This window comes from Rhamphochromis longiceps, linkage group LG8 (assembly GCF_057381845.1).
Source record: "Rhamphochromis longiceps isolate RC_006_pf linkage group LG8, R_longiceps_female_GT1.1, whole genome shotgun sequence".
Lineage (NCBI taxonomy): Eukaryota > Metazoa > Chordata > Actinopteri > Cichliformes > Cichlidae > Rhamphochromis > Rhamphochromis longiceps.
Window position 1 is genome coordinate 10,016,319 of NC_140564.1, and position 19,841 is coordinate 10,036,159.

At 40.7% G+C, this 19,841-nt stretch overlaps 2 protein-coding genes across 3 annotated transcripts in view; one reads left to right on the forward strand and one right to left on the reverse strand.

Moving 5' to 3' along the window:
• radil2b (Ras association and DIL domains 2b) overlaps nucleotides 1-4,282 on the reverse strand; it is a 39,161-nt gene extending 34,879 nt beyond the window's left edge. The window contains exon 1 of the mRNA XM_085415689.1: nucleotides 3,677-4,282. Coding sequence (XP_085271815.1) covers nucleotides 3,677-3,804 — 128 coding nt within the window. The 5' untranslated portion in view covers nucleotides 3,805-4,282. The remainder of the gene's footprint in view (nucleotides 1-3,676) is intronic.
• Nucleotides 4,283-11,973: 7,691 nt separating this feature from the next.
• abcc3 (ATP-binding cassette, sub-family C (CFTR/MRP), member 3) overlaps nucleotides 11,974-19,841 on the forward strand; it is a 57,047-nt gene continuing 49,179 nt past the window's right edge. For both annotated transcript variants that reach the window (XM_085415691.1, XM_085415690.1), the window contains exon 1: nucleotides 11,974-12,320. In XM_085415691.1, the coding sequence (XP_085271817.1) occupies nucleotides 12,285-12,320 (36 nt within the window). In that variant the 5' untranslated portion in view covers nucleotides 11,974-12,284. The remainder of the gene's footprint in view (nucleotides 12,321-19,841) is intronic.

Below are 19,841 nucleotides of genomic sequence, written 5' to 3' on the forward strand. Positions count from 1 at the left end.
GACCTGGTGAATGACCTGCAGAGAGCTGGGACCAAAGTAACAAAGGTCACCATCAGTAACACACTACAACGGCAGGGAATCAAATCCCGCAGTGCCAGACGTGTTCCGCTGCTGAAGCCAGTGCATGTCCAGGCCCGTCTGAAGTTTGCCAGAGAGCACATGGATGATACAGCAGAGGATTGGGAGAATGTCATGTGGTCAGATGAAACCAAAGTAGAACTTTTTGGTATAAACTCAACTCGTCGTGTTTGGAGGAAGAAGAATACTGAGTTGCATCCCAAGAACACCATACCTACTGTGAAGCATGGGGGTGGAAACATCATGCTATGGGGCTGTTTTTCTGCCAAGGGGACAGGACGACTGATCCGTGTTAAGGACAGAATGAATGGGGCCATGTATCGTGAGATTTTGAGCCAAAACCTCCTTCCATCAGTGAGAACTTTGAAGATGAAACGAGGCTGGGTCTTCCAACATGACAATGATCCAAAACACACCGCCCGGGCAACAAAGGAGTGGCTCCGTAAGAAGCATTTGAAAGTCCTGGAGTGGCCTAGCCAGTCTCCAGACCTCAACCCCATAGAAAATCTGTGGCGGGAGTTGAAAGTCCGTGTTGCTCGGCGACAGCCCCAAAACATCACTGCTCTCGAGAAGATCTGCATGGAGGAATGGGCCAAAATACCAGCTACTGTGTGTGCAAACCTGGTAAAGACCTATAGTAAACGTTTGACCTCTGTTATTGCCAACAAAGGTTATGTTACAAAGTATTGAGTTGTATTTTTGTTATTGACCAAATACTTATTTTCCACCCTGATTTACCAATAAATTCTTTACAAATCCTACCATGTGGATTCATGGATTTTTTTTTCACATTCTGTCTCTCACAGTTGAAGTGTACCTCTGGTGCAAATTACTGACCTCTGTCATCATTTTAGGTGGGGGAACTTGCACAATCGGTGGCTGACTAAATACTTTTTTGCCCCACTGTATGTAAGAAAGTGGATGATGAGCGTAGAATTGATGACTCTGCCTCAAGGTACTGGAGAAGTAAATCTTACAGTAACAGTTTATAGTGCAGCCTGTCAACTGTAATTAAATAATATTTCAATATATTTTATTTGAAATAACAATAGAAGTATATTTACATACAAATACTTAAGAAGGTAACAAGTCATATTGTACAGGAAACAAAGAAATAATTATGCGGTAAGTAAATGTAACTTATGTGGTTACATATGTAGAACAATTTTAAGTTCTACATAAGTAATTTTAAGTACTGTGTGATTTCCCTGTACTTTTTAGAGTGTGGCTGTATTTTAGAGTGGGATAACCTTGCCTAACTTACAGGTATTTTACAGAAAAGGAGACAGAAATGATCCTGTAAGTAATATGAAGTATGGCCTAACTGAGCTGTGTGCAATTACCTGATGGTTTTGTGGGAAAACAAGTATTCATTAGTTAAAATTACTTACATACTACTTAAATTTACTTAGAGTGTAAATATTTCTTTGCTTCCTAACAAAATCTGACTTGTTGCCCACTTATTCAAGTGCACCTACCATTAAGTATTTGTATCTAAATATAATTAATAGTAATTTCAAATAATGTACATCAAATCGTCGACCTTGGGCTGGAAACACCAATCTGCAGATGGATTCTAAACTTCCTCACAAACAGGCCCCAGGTGGTGAGAGTTGGTAAGCACACCTCCTCACCACTCATCCTAAACACGGGTAAGCCACAGGGTTGTGTGCTTAGCCCCCTCCTATATTCCCTGTTCACACACGACTGTGTTGCTAAACACGAGTCCAACATCATCATCAAGTTTGCGGATGACACAACCATCATAGGCCTCATCACAGGCAATGATGGCCTATAGAGAGGAGGTGATGGCGCTGTACGAGTGGTGTCTGGAAAATAACCTGACTCTCAACATCAGCAAAACTAGAGAGATGATAGTAGACTACCGGAAACGACCAGTCAGAGAACACCAGCCCATCCACATCAACGGTGTCAAGGTCGAAAGGGTCAGCAGCTTCAAGTTCCTTGGAGTCAACATCACAGACGACTTCTCCTGGACCCTTCAGACAGACACTGCTATCAGGAAAGCTCGCCAGCGGCTTTATTTCCTGAGGAGGCTGCGGAAGTTTGGCATGAACGCCAACATCACCTCAAATTTTTACAGGTGTGCAATTGAGAGCTTGCGGACGAGCTGCATCACAGTTTGGTACGGACGCTGCTCTGCCAGCAGCTGTAAATCACTACAGAGAGTGGTGAAGGCAGCAGAGCACATCACTGGCATGAGGCTTCCTGCCATTCAGGACATTTATCTCCAGCGATGCCTCCGTAAAGCACACAGCATCATCAAGGACCAGAGCCACCCAGCACATCAGCTGTTCTCCTTGTTACCATCTGGCAGACGTTACAGGAGTCTGTCTGCTCGGACTACAAGACTCAAAAACAGTTTTTACCACCAAGCCATACGACACCTCAACCACAACACTTAAACACACACAACACAGTCCACAGGACGCACTCAGAAGCTACCCTGCAGCTTCACAAGTACTCTGTTTAATCTGCACTGGTCACTCCACTTTATTGTTATTGATATTTATATTTAAAAGTGCAATACTGTAATTTTCTGCTGCTCATTCCTGTGCAATATCCCATCTGCCCCCCGTCATATTTCTTTTCAAGATTTTCTTATTTAATCACTAGTGTACATATATTTATATTTATAGATACATATATATTTAGTCATCTTTTCTCTTTTACCACGTCTCTCTAATATTTTGCTCCTTACTATTTTTCTATTTTTTATTACTTTATTTTATTTTATTATATTTTATTATATTTTCTTCTACAGTACCATGCTGCTGAGTGACTGCTGCTCGTCAAACACATTTCATTGCAATGTTGACCCTGTGCTAACTTGCATATGACAAATAAAACTGAAAACTGAAAACTGAAAATTCCACTTAATGATTGTGCTTTTAGTAAATGGCTATATTATAAAGCATTACCACTCTTACAACTCTAGGTCTGTTTGCCATGGATGACTGCAAAACACTACGAAAAAAGTAAGAAGTGGAAAACTGAACTGTGAAATGCTATAGGAGAAGTAGACTGACAAATGCATGTGTGTATAATTTTAAAAATCTATGTCACGACTGAGCCAAAAATGACCCCATTCAGTCACTTGAAGTTTAAAATTTCCGATCAGTTCCTGTTCACAGTGACTGGGACTAATATTACATGAAATACAAAACATTCAAATCGGAAGAAAGAGACAGAAGTAAACTTGCACTTGGGGATACAAATGTTTTGTCAGGTGAACAATCAACATGGATCATCTGTTTTTGTTACAATTAAAGTCAAGTTCACAGTTCAAATACACAGACAGTCTGTCAGTGTGAATGTGAACCTCATGCTTTGTTATATCCAGTGGCTTAAGGGATCGCAAGTTCCAGGACACATCAGGATTGAATACATAACAGCATACAACAACATTCAGACAGCATGCCTAACAATACAATCAAATGACAGGAAGCACGAAGACAGAAGTAAAGGTGCACTGAGGCAGACAAAAGTTTGGTCAGGTGAACAACTTGTTAATTAAAGTGCACATGAACACAATTAGGCACGAATACGCATTTGTTAGCACGTGTTTCATACTCACTGCTGAGAGCCATCACTGGTCTTCCTCCCCAGCCTGACAAACCGTCTTTTTGGGAGAGCTGCAGGTAAGTTCGGGGGTCTTGGTGGTAGAGAGCGCAGCTCCTCAGAGGAATCTTTAATCCGACTCATTCCTGTCTGATCCACCTGGTGCTACGTTAAAGTGGTTTTATTCTAAATGATCAGAGAGGGTTATTCTAGTGCTCGACTGGAGAACAGCCGGTGTTGCCTTGCATCATTCCTGACATGTTCCATTCAGGAACCGAGGCGCAAATTCATCCAGCTGCTGCTTCATTTTCCGGAATAAGCGCTGCAGATGTTTCCAACCCTCATCCAGCTGTTGACGGACTGCTCAGTCCAACAACAGCGACGAAGCTTCTCCAGTTACAACTTCATCTCTTAACTGTCTCTGGGACGCTGACACGTGATCGAAATATATCTTACTGATGTCATTCCAGGGAGCGGACACATCTGATGAACACTGCTGCCATTATGACGTATCCTGTCCGCTTCCAAAGGAAGCAGCCTGTTTCAAATTCATAACGAACCCGCTCTCCAGATGTGTTTCGACAGCGCAACTGCCTGAAAGTGCCAAGGCTGCACACACCCGCCGACCCGCACTGAAACTTTCAAAATAAAACCTTACTGAAGAACTCGTCTGACCTTTTAAATCCCAGCTTTCACAGCATTGCACCGCTTTTCTTGCTGTGGAAGATGTGCTAAGTTCACGTCTGTGCTTGAAGCAGACAGAGGAACTCGAGCAGTGAGTGAATCCAAGATTCCTGTGTCCATCACTCCATCTTCTGGCTGAAAGCAGATCACAGCCAGCGCCCTAACCATAACCTTTTTCCTGACCTTAACCAGGACTTTAATGATGTTAAATAGCGTGTTTCTAAGCGATTTGAAGAACATGTGTAGATTGAGTCCATACGGTTCTCATAATTCCTCATTTTCCCGAGGTCGTCATTTAGGAACGTGGTGGGTAGCCGAAAACGTAATATGTTGACGATTTGTCACCTAGCGTAAAATGTTACGCTTTGGGAGTGAGAACGTGTTGTCACAGCAGGATTTTTTTTATTTATTTATTTGTTAATGTAGGCTTATTATTCTAATTTGCAGTTCCGATTTTTTTTCTTTTACTCTTAAATCTACTAGATTCTAGCTTTGCAATGATTTACCTTTCAAATTAGTCCTTATTTATCTAATACAGGTCCCTGGTGTAACCCCTCAATACCAACTAGTTTAGGACTGACTCAGTCCAAAAGTAGTCAAAGCCAAAGTTCTTCTGATTTGCTTTCCCACGAAAAAAAGAAGATTTGAACAGCAGGTAGGTTTCTGCTTGAGATATAGTAACATCCCCTCTTGTTGGTAACACACAGAGCTAGTATTTAAAAAAGTGTTTAAAGCTGCTTTAGCTTTAAGCTCGAGGGATTGCTTTTGCATATTATGTCATTACTGGAGTCTTTGCCCATCTTTAAGTGGAGCTATTATGGAAAAAACAATCATATTTGAGTTGTCGGCACTACGTTTAAGATACTTTTGTTAAACCTTTAATAACTAAAAAGATTTAGTGCTTGGTAAATCCTTTTTAGTTATTAAACCCTGAACCAAATTGCTGGCTTATGTCATCATCAGAGGTCCATGTGTGACAAGAAATGTTATAATGCTTTTATTCAGTGTTCTCAGTAAAAATATGCTAACGCATAAAACCAATGTGTAAAATTAGCTGATTGCCCTGAATGCTGTCATTTAGGTTGCTGGGTAGAAGACATTTCTTGCTATAACTGGCAAACTCACATCAGAGTGTATCACATGTGTTTTGTAGTTTCATATGATTCCAATTTCGTATCAAAATATAAACAAATAAGAGGTGACTCAAGACTTTTGCACAATATTGTAACTGAGGTTTAGTTATTCAGCCCATTACCCATAATGAGAAAAGAAAGTAGCTACACAACAAATAAGATCCACTCCATACAAAATTTCACTAGTGGATGTAAGAGCTAATACAATATTACACTAGAATGATAAGATACAAGCTTAAAGTTGCTTTTTATGTTTTTCCATTCGTCCGTCAGAAAGTCCACCAGCAGCTGTTTTGTTTGAAGAGTTCCAAGAGCAACACCACGTGACCGTCGATTAGAGACATGACCACTAGATGGTGCACTGCACTGTGCGTTACAAATAACCGAGTGTAACACCCTGAACAGAAGCTCTGCTTGTACACTGACATTGTTTATAAGGGATTCAAAAAATTGAAAACCTTACATATTTCATATATATATATATATTCTAAACCCTGTATAGTAGTTATTTAATTCACGTTTGCTTCTTTTGTTCAATTCACAAAGGCCACTTTTCTCTAACTCATTAATTCACTTTAAACAAAAACACATCAAACACCCGCTGGTGAGCTGAAGAGCACTCCCTCGTGGTTTGCGTGGAAAGATAAATGGGCGGAGCTGTTCTGTATAGGCCCTTTTGGATAACATGACGCTTCTGATACCTGAATCTTGTAACAGCTCCTGTAGTGTAAACACTACGCAGGGCTTCCCCCGCATGTCACTGCAAGTTCACACCGTACAGGTTCTCTCTCGTGTGGACTCGTTTACTTGCACTTCACTGGATAGGCTATCCATCTTATCGTGAGCAGGAAAGAATCCGCCTGTAGGCCAAGGTCAGGCTTTCTCAGTACATAGGAAGAGAACAGAAGGGCTTAAGATCTAGTAATCAGATCCCCGGCTGGAGAAGGAGGAGTGACACCTGCAAGCAGGAGACTTAAGAAAGCTTTACAGCCCATACCTCACAAACTTACCTAACAGTAGTTAAGTCAGTGCTGCTGTTTGCGGAACAATTAAAAATGCCTTTACTACACACAAATCTCCCTTTCTTTCACTATCTCCAAAACAGAAAACAACACATCTGCTGTGTTATGAGCCAAAATAAAGCAGAGCTCTGTGCTTATGTTGACTCTGACGTCTATAATTTGATCAGAACTGACCTGCTGGAAATGCACTGCATGACTCTGGTATTTTAATCAGTTTTGACAAAAACATTAGCTTACACAGCTTAATCAGAGGTGCCAATAGCAGAATTCATATATTACTGAGTGGAAAAAAACTAAACTGAAGTTGGCTGTGTTGGTTGGTGGAACATCTGATGTGGTGTGCACATTTAAACACAGATCCAAAGGGCTGAGACAATTAAGGATAATTTGGTGGACAAAAAGGGTGGATGGATTGACAGCTAGTTGTTTTTCTATAAAAGTTGCAAAAATTTTAAATTAAAGATTTTAATTTATTACAGTGTGGAGCAGGGGCGGAGCGTGGGGGTGGCTTACTGGGCTTAAGCCCGGGTTGTTTTGTCAGAAGCCCGGGGTCTTTTGGAGTGTAATTTTTTCATAGTTAGATGCCTGGCTGACAACTGTATAAAACAAAAAGTACACACAATATTCGAAGCACATAGTGCACACTGTGGGAATTTACGACTGTGCGTGAATCCCCCCCTGATATTGGTATGATCCGAGCTCAGGCACTAAGCGACTGAGCGAGGGGGCGGGGCAGCTGCTACCTGTTAGTGCGCTGTTGGAGAAACAGAGCCAGCCATACTAAGGAGAGCTTAAGTTTGACCAGGTACCAAAGCAAATCATTCGTACCGTACAAATAATGTAAATATGACGGTGCATCACGAAAGATTGATATGAAACTGATCACTTGACCAATATTACGTTACTTGCTCTTCAAGTGAATCAACAAATGGCGAAATGAAAAGCCGAACAAATGCTATTTTTTAGAGTCTTAGCTTACGTGTGTTTATTTCATATTTTCAGTTCTTACCCTCCCCGACTAAATCGGTTTCAGTTATGCACTGAAACATAAGAATGGACATTAGAGGGTTCTTTCAAAGGAAAAACTCAGGTAAATGTTATTTTATATATTATGCTTTGTATGTTGTTCAGTATATTTCTATGCAAAACAAGAGGGATTTCAGTACACAGCAGGATATTCACATTTGTAACCAGATATTTACATACACTTTAGGGAGAAAACATAAAACATTTTTACTGTACAACATCAATTTAGAGTAAACTTTTTTTTTAGATAAATATTGAAATATCTTTTGAATTAGTTAAATGTCAGAATAAAGAGAGACAGAGCTATTTTTATCACTTTCATCAAATTTAGGAGTACATGTACACTAAGTTTATTGTTAATTAATAAGAAAACTCCAGAGATTCCATTCTGAGCTGAAGAAGCTTCTGATAGGTTAGTAGAGTCCATGTGAGTAAACTGGTGGCACAGCTGTGGATGCATATAAGGCAAAACACAGAGCCTGTTTCTGTGACATGGGAAAATCAAGAGATGTCAACCAAAACACCAGGAAAAGAACTGTGGAGCTCCATAAGTGTGGCTCAGTTTGAATACAATTTGGTGCCATTTGCAATTAAGAAATACAGATAGTTTCTCTCTTTACTCTTAAAGTTAACAAATATGTTTTTATATTTATCAATCTAAAAAAATAAACATTTAGTCTGATTTGATGTTACAATTAAAAAAGTGTTTTTATCTGAAGAGTAAATATCTGGTTTCAACTGTATATTTTATGATTGTCAGCACAAAGAGAGAGAGAGAGCAGAATGAGGACAGAACAGATGAACAAGAGCAGGTGAGACACACATGTTAGTCAAATGGTCGTTTGCCAAAAGTATCACCGTATCATAGGTACTCATGTATCTCGTACCTAGTGTTTCTTTTTAGGTTTGCTATTTTTCAAATTCTATATTTATTAAGTTATGCAGGCTTGTTTGCACAACAAGGCTAAATAATTATAGAAACTTTTCTCAATCTAAATATTGTACTTTGGTAGAATTAAATAAATAAGTGTAGTGCAGGTCTATGATGATTTTTAGTGCTACTATCATCTAGTTCTGATTCTGGTTCTGTCTTGGTTAAGTCCTCAGTAGTCCTGATTTTGAACTGTTGTAGTCCTGTTTTAATTCTGGATCAGTTCTGGGTCTGGTTGAATTGGGGTTTAGTCCCTGTGTCTTGATACAGCCCCGACTTCGTTCTGTCTTGCTGCTTAATTAAAAAACTAGTTTAAGGTGTCCTGCATGTGTGATATATATATTTCCCTATATGAAGTCATTCTTTTTTGAACAAAACTCAAAACAGAGCCAATTAGTCTTTCAGTCATTTCTAACCCCACCCCCCCCAAAAAAAAAAAATCCCACATGCATACTACCCTTTAGGGCTAAGCCCCGGGTGTTTCAAATGTCTGGCTCCGCCTCTGGTGTGGAGTTACATATACTCCTGGGTGTGTTCAACAGATTGACAGGTGACAGGAATTGATGTATGCTGGTGGTTTTAACAGAGAACTTCACAGCTCAGTATCTCAGCATGACCAAACACTACAAATTTTAAACAACAGACTCGTGTGACTTTTTCCATCATTGTGGAACATTTTCATGCTGCAGTATTTTGTTTTGTTGTTTTTACCTTTCTTTACTTTTTTTTTTTTTTACAGTGTAAGAAAAAACTCTTGTTGTAAAGACAGTTGGGAGTAATGAACACTGTTTAAAAAAAAAAACTTTCAGCCATAGGTAGCTTTCATAAATATTCAGAGGCAATAAAAGCCACCTAGCCACGCTGAAATGCCGTTGAGTGGGTTGCCATGACAACACCAGAAGCTGGTATGTGAAATCTTCATTTTGATTTCTGTTTATTTTCTTTTTGTTTATTTTATATTTGTGTACAATTATAGTGAAACACCACAAGAGAATTTACAAGTTTATGGATGCATTTCTTTAAATAAATTTTTTCTGATAAAATTGTTGTCGAACAGTCCCCGCCTCCGTGAGTCACAGGAACCGGAAGTTGTGAGCGGGAGAGGCAGAACGATAACACGGCAGACTTCAACAGTAGAATTATGAGCATTAACTTTGCTAAGCACTTACGTACTCTGTTAAAGGGAACACGTTTCTGAGATGGATGTCATATGTAAAATTGAAATGATTTTATTTCTCTCTGTTTTTCACGATGCTTCAGCATTGTGAGAGGAAAATAAACTGAAATGTGGACGTTAGTATGAAGCGTGTTTTTTTGACCAGAGTAGATACACTAGCAGTGTTTGATTCTGAGGTTAATTCTTAAGGCACAGAGGTGCATCTATGTTTATGTGGCGAACCAAATGTTGGCGTGGAGTGGATATTCTGAAGCAAAATCTAGGCTCTGATTGTTCACACACAGCAACACTGAGCAGCAGAGGAAATATTCAGGCATGCTCAGTAGCTGTACTTCTGCAAGGAGCCTGCTTTTTGGGCACTTATTTGGAATGTATTTGTTAAAGCTTTGATTCCTGTAAATAAGATAATAACTGCAATATTCAGTAAAAGTATTTTGACTTCCGCTTTCCTTTCTTTGACTTGGCTCAGAATGCAGAAATCCGCAAATGAGCAGAGTGTAACTGCACAGAAGGGACGTTCAATTCATTTTTGTGTAGCTAACGCTGAATCACACCAGCAGTTGCTTCAAGCCGCTACGTACTTTAAGGTAAAGAGTATACTTGAGAAAATTCCACCAATCAGTTGGCCCCTTATGAGCAAGCACTTTGTTAGGGTAAGAAGGAAAAACTCCCTTTTTACAGGATTAAACGTCAGGCAGAACCAGGCTCGGGGATGGGCATTCATCTGCTATGACTGTTTGGGGAGTGAGGGGAAAGAGAAAAGAAGAAAGCAAGAGCAAAGAGAGAGAAGGCAGAAATGTAACATTCTGTACTGATACAGAAACCACATGGCAGTGGTACTGAAACCACATCAGAGTACCACAGGAGCACCCACAGCAGTGTGAGCCTATAGTTGCATAACTAAGGGATGATTCAGGGATACCCAATTCAGCCAAAGTTGTATCAGACTGTTAGGTACAAGTATGCACTGTGCACATAATTTAACTGATGCTGAACCACTCCAGATATACAGTACATGCATTAACGCAATCAGACGGACAAACTGATAAATAATGTGGTACGCTTCAGATCATGAACCATTTCTCTGGCCTTTTTTGTGTGTGTGTAATCAGTGCTTTGCAGCTTGTTCTAAATCCTCAGGAAGTATCTGTGGAGTTGGACAATGAAGCAATCACGCTTCAAACGAGTTTTATAAGAGAACATTTGAAGACATTATGTCTCAGGTGGTTTATACAGAGCTTGACATGTTTGCCAATAGCTGCATACTCCATCACAGGGCCATACATAGGTAAAGCTGAAACACTTTTCGAGATTGTCTACCTTTCAGTTCATTTAATTTCAGTTGTTTTATAGGAGGAACAACAACAGGAAGAACATCCTTTTAACAAGAAGGCCTTCAACAGAACCAGGAAAGTGCAGCCATGTGCCATATCTGGTTGGAGATCAGAAGAAATGTGAGAATGACAGAATACTAGGACTCGCTGATTTGACTTGGCCCATACATGAACTTAAGGTCACAATACCTCAAACAGAGTTTATCTGTAGGACAGGAAAATGTATTTTATAATAACCTTTTAAGCATGTTGAACCAGTCCAAGAGGAAGTGTAACAGGTTTACGAGGTGGAAGGAAGATTTAAGGACTTTTATTTAAATACCTTTCCAGTCATACAGGTTTGAAGATATATTTGTTAGGTGTGGTCCTACTGTATGTTCTCTTTAAGTGCATGTGTCCATATGTAACCAAGCATCACCGTCACAGAGCTGTGCCCTCCAGCACACATTCGTTTTCTGAAATACACCATTACTTGAGGCTGCTTTTAAAAACAAGTGTTTATTTACCATTCATCAATTTCACATACAGTGCACTAAAAGGACTTAAATATTTTTTTAAACATCTCGGAGAGCTTGCTTTGTGTGGATTTAGGTTGTCTTCACTCTCTTCATCTAATAGCCTGATGCTGACATCAGAGCTCTGTGTGGGCCATACCATCTGTTGCAGGATAAGATTTTTATGACTCTTGCTGCATGTTTTCTAGTGGTTGTCATGCTGCAGAATGAATGCGGGACCAGTCTGGAGCACTTCACAATATGATCTCAGTGAAGATAATGTGAGCAACCCAAGCCCTCTTATCCTGGCCACAAAAAAATCTAAGTCAAAACCTTTTAAAAAACAAAACAAAACATAACTACAAACTGTTATCGCGTGTAAACCCTAATGATCTGACTCGGAAGCTAAGCATTATTCAATACTGTCGAGTCATGTTGACTGTGCACGGTAAAAGTGAGACAGGGAGCAGCAAAAGGGGTGGAGCTCCGCAATATGTACAACCTTTTACTGTCACTAAATCCTCCAGCGAACTACTTCTCGAGCTGACTCTGGATGACTTCTCTCGTGGCAGTGCGGAAGTACCGGAGCAGTAACTGCGCGAGTCGGTCCACGCCGTGAAGAGAGAGGGGAGCGCGATACAGACACCCGAACCAACTCCGCTACAGTGCACTCGTATGTGTGGCATGTGACGGTTAGAGAGCGTCCAGTTACGAGAAGGAACAGGAAAGCAGGTCGTTTGGCTACAAAGAGCTCGACCTGTAGAAACTGTAGAAGGTGCACGCAGAGCTCTCCGGTGGTTCCCCGCCTCCCGCTGTGACCGAGATGGAGCGGTTGTGCGGACCAAAGCTTCCGTTCTGGGTGAGTACCCTTCTGCGCTCGGTGGTTTGTCATGAACATCGGGGTATACTGCAGAATACTCCCCTACCCCGGTGTATAGTTCGTTCACTACCAGGTGGTTTTGAACAGTGTTATGTCACCGGCTGCTCTTGTTTTCTTTCCGTCGCAGCTGTCTATAAATAAGCTTTTTCCCACCTAATAGCATTTACCGGTTTAATAAGCTCACAGTTAATGACACGGCGAACTGCGTGTTTTCGGTTTAGAGAAGTCGGTCACTCGTGCAAAAGAACACCTCATACATTGGATAAGTACCTGTCAACTTCTGTTTAATGGCTCTTGCGGCACTCCTTAGACATGTCGGGGTCTTTAAACTTCTCTAACAGTCCATAAACAGTAGCAAGATGATCGAATGGGCAAGAGCTACTAAATAGCTTGCTACATTAGCCTCACTGGGAATAAAGGAGGGATAAACTCACAGTTAAGCATCAGCACTAATCATTTTCCCACTGGGAATATTTGGGTGACTGTTTTTTCCACTTCTGCTGTTGATGATGCGACACTGAGGAAACTGAGGTCATGCTCGGTGTAGTGCGTCGTTTGTCTTATACTTGCAGGTTTAATGCCATAAAACATGATTGCAGCTCCTAATGTAAACACGGTTCAGAGTTTCATTTCCCCCGCTTTAATGTTAGGAATGCGGAGCGGGCAGAAGTGCAGACATTCTGTACTTAAGTAGAAGTACAGAATGTCTGTACTGTTAAAAAAAATACTCCAGTAAAAGTATAAATAATGATTCATCTTCTTTACTCAAGTAAAAGTGAAAAAATACAAGTTCTGAAATGTACACAAAATAAGAAAATAAAAGTAGCTCCTTAAAGAATATTTTTTCCAACTATTTGTACACAAAGCTAATTGAACCTTGTGTTATATTAATAGTTGCCTGAAAAAAAAGTTGCCTGAATTTTAATTCTAATAAATACACTCAGTTTGAATCAGTAAGTGTAACAAGAATAGAGAAAAAGAAGGAAATGTTATAAAAAAGTGGCATTTTTTTATGTTGCCTACATTGAAGGGGGGACTTTGCCTCTTAACAGGAAAATGCGTAGAGAAGAGGTTAAAGCAGTTTCAGCAGGTGGAGAACCCAATAAATCTGTTGTAGTGGCTCAGTGTGAGGAAAAGAATCACAACTCTCAATAATTTCTATTGAGAGCTCCGGTAGATTTTCTTAGTGTACAGGCTGTGATCAGCTGTGGGTTTACACACCTGAATTAAGCAGATGTTTCATGAGCTGTCCTGGTTGATTTCCATCGTCTACACTGACAGTACACTGTTTATAATGTCTTTATACCCAATAATTCTCAGCATCATCAGCTTAACTTCAGATTCTCCTCTGCTACACTTAATGTAACCTAACTCTGATCATGGAACCACAGCTGCTGCGCACCAGTCACGCACTGATCCATCACAGTACAGCAAACTAACCTGTTTATCCTGTACAAAAGAGTATTTCCACGCACAGTTTGTTCCAGTGTTGTGCCAAAAAAATAAATAGAAACACTGGCTCACTTTAACCTCTGACTATGGCACAGTTTTTTATGCCACATCCCTTGGTGATCAACACATGAACAGGATTGCCTTTCATGTGTTACGGTTCAGGCTTAAATCGGTTTAATGTTTGAAGGCCTGCAGTCACATGACAAAATAACTCCCCTCAAATTAAACCAAAAGTATTGAGTCTTGTTTTGAAAATCTGATTATTAGTATTTGTACTTTGTTACTTCCCACCTCTGTGAGAATGCAAACACCGCCTACAGAGTGTCATCATTTAGCTTTGACTACTATGACTATCTCTGTTTGGGGAAGTCTGTTTTAAAGAAGTGACATTGCGGCAAATGAGTATTTCCCAGGGTGGGTGACGGTAATATGCTGCTCTCATGGAGGTTACAATGGTCACTTCACTGCAGAATGCAGATTCCAAAATGACCACATTGCAAGGTAACCGACAGCCACGCTCAGTAACACTAGATTTGCCTGGATGCTTTTTATCCACATGTACTTCTTAGTTATAGCCTGCCTGGCTTCCTGTGGTTGAAAGACCATTTACAATGTGCTGTTTTAATTTGAATATTTTGCAGCCATATTGTAAAGAATTAAACGAATAGCTTCTTAAGGCTTTAATTTCATGGTTTAGCCACAAATTGTGTATTGATGACCAACAGTTGCGCATATAAACATCGATCTGACCCATTCAGATAAAAAGGATTCTTTTTGTTTGTTCGCTTTTGGCGGGGTTGTCTGGCTGTTTAGTATGGATGTGTGCCAGCAACTGCTAAACAGCACAAAACGAAGAAGCTTGTTAACCAGCAGGTGCTGGACTGGTGGCTCAAGTCAGGTGTAGTTACACTAGATGCGATATACACACAAAGGAAGCTAGAGAAAGCCAAAGATGACCACAGACCAAAGATAATGAAAACTAATTTTAAAAAGAATAAAATCCAAAATTTTTGAATCTCACACAATGAGCTCCAAGTGAACATCAAATATCAAATTTTGGCTTGAAACGGCCATTCTCAGCGTTTAGCACCTGATTGCTTCGTGATATTACTCAGCTGACCTGCATCTGGTTGGATCTCACATTAAGTGCCGGCTCGCTCTTGAGGCCTATTTGCCTATCCTATTTGCTGCTGTCCGCTTTAAACAGACCGACGGCAGTTGTAATCCCCTTGCACAGTGCAAGTCAGGTTAACTACTAAAGCCCCCGTTCACATATAAAGCGATTCGCTTGTAGATGTGCTTCTGTAGGCAGCCTTATAATTTGTCACCATGTGTGATCCTTCCATTCCAGCGATGGTCATTTCAATCATTCACTTTAAAGTTGGTAACAGTTCACCAGTTATTACTAAAGGTTATTTTGCCTGTCGTCCATGGTCACTAGTTGTCCCTTTAATTTCCTGAGTGTATGCCCCTTAGCACATGGGAGAGAGCTTTATTTGTTCCCTCACTGTTTGCAAAAGGTGTAGTGTGCACCTTTCCCCTTTAAATGATTGCTCAAACATGGCTGTAGTAAAATCAGCGTTTGCACTGCTCATTTCCTTGTCGGGTGATTTATGAATTAGCCTTTGTGTGAATGAGCGTGTACACAGCATTTATAAAAGGGAGTTTTGAAGTACTATGCGGGGGAATCTTTTGCTCTGAAACCTCACACTGACAAGATTTGAATGGTAAAACAGCTGGCTTTGATGTTTGTTTCTGACCTGTTTACTTCTATCATAAAGCACATAAGAGTTTATAGACAAGCCGCCCCTGTATTTAACATTTGTGTCAGTGTGACACTGGGTAGGCTGTCTGTAATGCTGTTACCTCTGTGGTAAATCAGCGTGAAGCCACATTAGAGAAAATGTGCCCTGTGTTCTGTGGTGAGTTTTAATTTTGTGACTCTGGTTTCTGAATATTTATAAAGACAAAAAAAGGTTGTGTTTAATAAAAGGGCTACAATCCCACTTTTTGATAATGCCATATGGGTTTTTAAATGAGTCATTTAGTGTATAATATTAAATAATCATCAAAATATCTTTTACAGTTTTTCACGAAAGTTTTAACAGTTTCAAAGTGTAAAGAAAAATGCAGCTATTTCCCCATTTTAAAAAAGGCCCAGAAAATGATTGTTGACTGAAACAATTAAATAGTTATTGGAGCGGTTGCAGACTGTGAAATACCAATGATTTGATATCGACCAGGAAAGCCGATGTCAACCAATACAGATATCGGCTAATACCAATGTTGAGCCAATGTTTGAAATACAGTCATGTGACATAGGTGGTTCCAGTCCTATTGGTTTGGCTTTGCAGTGACCGAGCAGTACAAAAAGGCTCAAAAGACATGCAAATCGTTTTGCACATGCCAGCCCTGCACACCATCTGCCAGAACTGTCTCCGTAAAATCATCTGACAGCTGCTTTTTGGGGCTTCCCCACATAATCTTCCTTTATGGATCAAGTTCTCATTAGATTGCAAATTTTAGTTCTTCTGAGCTTTTTAAAGACTTCCCTGTTGGTTTCAAAGTTGATGTTGAAAGTTCAGTCTCAGCACTGGACTCAGCAGTTTGCTACCACCTGCAAATCTTCATTATCGACTTGCTGTGAACAGTGTCATGCGAAATAAAAAAATGAAAATCACGTTTTGTTTTGTTTTTTTAAAGGGAGAAATGTTTTATATAAACACTTTGATGAATATACAGTGGGGCAAAAAAGTATTTAGTCAGCCACCGATTGTGCAAGTTCCCCCACCTAAAATGATGACAGAGGTCAGTAATTTGCACCAGAGGTACACTTCAACTGTGAGAGACAGAATGTGAAAAAAAAAATCCATGAATTCACATGGTAGGATTTGTAAAGAATTTATTCGTAAATCAGGGTGGAAAATAAGTATTTGGTCAACAACAAAAATACAACTCAATACTTTGTAACATAACCTTTGTTGGCAATAACAGAGGTCAAACGTTTACTATAGGTCTTTACCAGGTTTGCACACACAGTAGCTGGTATTTTGGCCCATTCCTCCATGCAGATCTTCTCGAGAGCAGTGATGTTTTGGGGCTGTCGCCGAGCAACACGGACTTTCAACTCCCGCCACAGATTTTCTATGGGGTTGAGGTCTGGAGACTGGCTAGGCCACTCCAGGACTTTCAAATGCTTCTTACGGAGCCACTCCTTTGTTGCCCGGGCGGTGTGTTTTGGATCATTGTCATGTTGGAAGACCCAGCCTCGTTTCATCTTCAAAGTTCTCACTGATGGAAGGAGGTTTTGGCTCAAACTCTCACGATACATGGCCCCATTCATTCTGTCCTTAACACGGATCAGTCGTCCTGTCCCCTTGGCAGAAAAACAGCCCCATAGCATGATGTTTCCACCCCCATGCTTCACAGTAGGTATGGTGTTCTTGGGATGCAACTCAGTATTCTTCTTCCTCCAAACACGACGAGTTGAGTTTATACCAAAAAGTTCTACTTTGGTTTCATCTGACCACATGACATTCTCCCAATCCTCTGCTGTATCATCCATGTGCTCTCTGGCAAACTTCAGACGGGCCTGGACATGCACTGGCTTCAGCAGCGGAACACGTCTGGCACTGCGGGATTTGATTCCCTGCCGTTGTAGTGTGTTACTGATGGTGACCTTTGTTACTTTGGTCCCAGCTCTCTGCAGGTCATTCACCAGGTCCCCCCGTGTGGTTCTGGGATCTTTGCTCACCGTTCTCATGATCATTTTGACCCCACGGGATGAGACCTTGCGTGGAGCCCCAGATCGAGGGAGATTATCAGTGGTCTTGTATGTCTTCCATTTTCTGATGATTGCTCCCACAGTTGATTTTTCACACCAAGCTGCTTGCCTATTGTAGATTCACTCTTCCCAGTCTGGTGCAGGTCTACAATACTTTTCCTGGTGTCCTTCAAAAGCTCTTTGGTCTTGGCCATGGCGGAGTTTGGCGTCTGACTGTTTGAGGCTGTGGACAGGTGTCTTTTATACAGATGATGAGTTCAAACAGGTGCCATTCATACAGGTAACGAGTGGGGGACAGAAAAGCTTCTTACAGAAGATGTTACAGGTCTGTGAGAGCCAGAGATTTTCCTTGTTTGAGGTGAGGTGACCAAATACTTATTTTCCACCCTAATTTACGAATAAATTCTTTACAAATCCTACCATGTGAATTCATGGATTTTTTTTTTTCACATTCTGTCTCTCACAGTTGAAGTGTACCTCTGGTGCAAATTACTGACCTCTGTCATCATTTTAGGTGGGGGAACTTGCACAATCGGTGGCTGACTAAATACTTTTTTGCCCCACTGTAATGTGTTACGTACTGTTTTGATAACCTCCCTTGTACAAAGTCTGTGTTGTGTATCATTGTGAGAATACAGCTGCTAACTGTCGTGTTCTGTCTAGTTGTGCGCTGCCTCTTCATGCTCGACCCCGGCCTAAACACTTAAACCAAATGGAGTATTTCTGGAAGCAGCAGCCCCTCTGACACAGACTGTCTCCTTATTTGTACTAGAATAGAGAAAGGAGGACTGCAGAATGTTCCTGAACCTTTCCCAACAGTGTTTGAAGTTTGAATGCGGAAAATGCTTTTTGGGTACACATAAAAAAGAAATATAGATAATAACTGTATGTTTCTGTTTAAAGTAAAATAGATGCATTCCAGTATTTACTATATTGGCTGCTAATAAGAAAAAAGCTTTTGAACTGATTACTTGAAAGATAATTGGAATTGAACACATTGATTAGCTTAAATGGCTTAATGGACATTTTCTAAGTATGACATCTTCACGATTAAGCTATTTATTAAAAGCCAGCATTGGGAGTGACCACGAGGGACAGGATTGTAAATGAGGACATCAGAGGGACGACTCAGGTTGAGCAGACTGGGGACAAACTTTGAAAGGCGAGGCTGAGATGAGGGAGCTGCTAGACTGGAAAAGAGGAAGAGGACAGAAAGATTCATGGATATAGCAAAGGAGGACACGAGGAGGGTTAGTGTGATGGAGGAGGATGCTAAGGGTAGGGTTAGATGGTGGCAGATGATCTGCTAAAGGATACGGTAGCACGGTGGTGGATGGTGAATTTCCAGAGAAGCAGCTGAATTAATTTCAGGGACCACCACAACAATGGCCTGACCAGACGGCCAAAAGGACTGGAGCTAGGTGGTTATCAGCGACTGGATGTTTTCAAGTGTGAGTGTTCTTGCAGCGCCCAAGTAAAGGGTACAGTGTGTGTGTGTGTGAGAAACTCTGCAGTTTCCCCGAGTTCAAAGTATATTTAAATAAATGAAAATGCCAGAACGTGTTCAGCAGTGGCAACAATAACTGATTAAGTGCGAAGAACTTTTCTGCCTCACAGCACTTTATTAAAACCTCTGTCAGTTTTATTAAAGTAAGCATCAAAGCTGAGGTTGGGCAGGTTTAAATGCGCATGTAAAGGTTATTACACTAATGTCACCCTGATGTGTATTCGGCCAGAATGAAGAAATGCCCACTTATTGTAACCCATACTCATACAGGAGGGCGTAGCACAGTCAGACAGAATGCATGGTATGCAGCGCACACATTATCAGACTGATCCAAAGCCTATTTATCAGCAGCCTTATATACCAACAACTCAAACTGTCAGCAGCAGCTTGGATTACAGTTGAGTGCCTTGGGGAAGATCAGCCGTGCAGGAGCTGAGCGTCGTCTTCTCAAAGACTTTAAAGTGTAGTGTAAGCTGTTGTGTAAGGCTGGAATAGTTTGTCTCATGTGCTGCTCTTAGGCAGAGGTTGGATACTACGAGGCTGAAGCTGAATTGAAATTGAAAAAGAGGAAGTTCTTGTATTGGTATTAAACTGTAGACATCGAATGCGTAGCGGTTTTTGAGCTTTTAAACCCTTGTCACACGCTGCAGGGAAGTGAGAGTACTGATGAGGTGATGAGTCTGCAGATGTGCTTAGTGCATTCAGTGTGTCTTGACAAGAAACTTACTGTGCACATTTGTTCTTCATTCATTTTTAC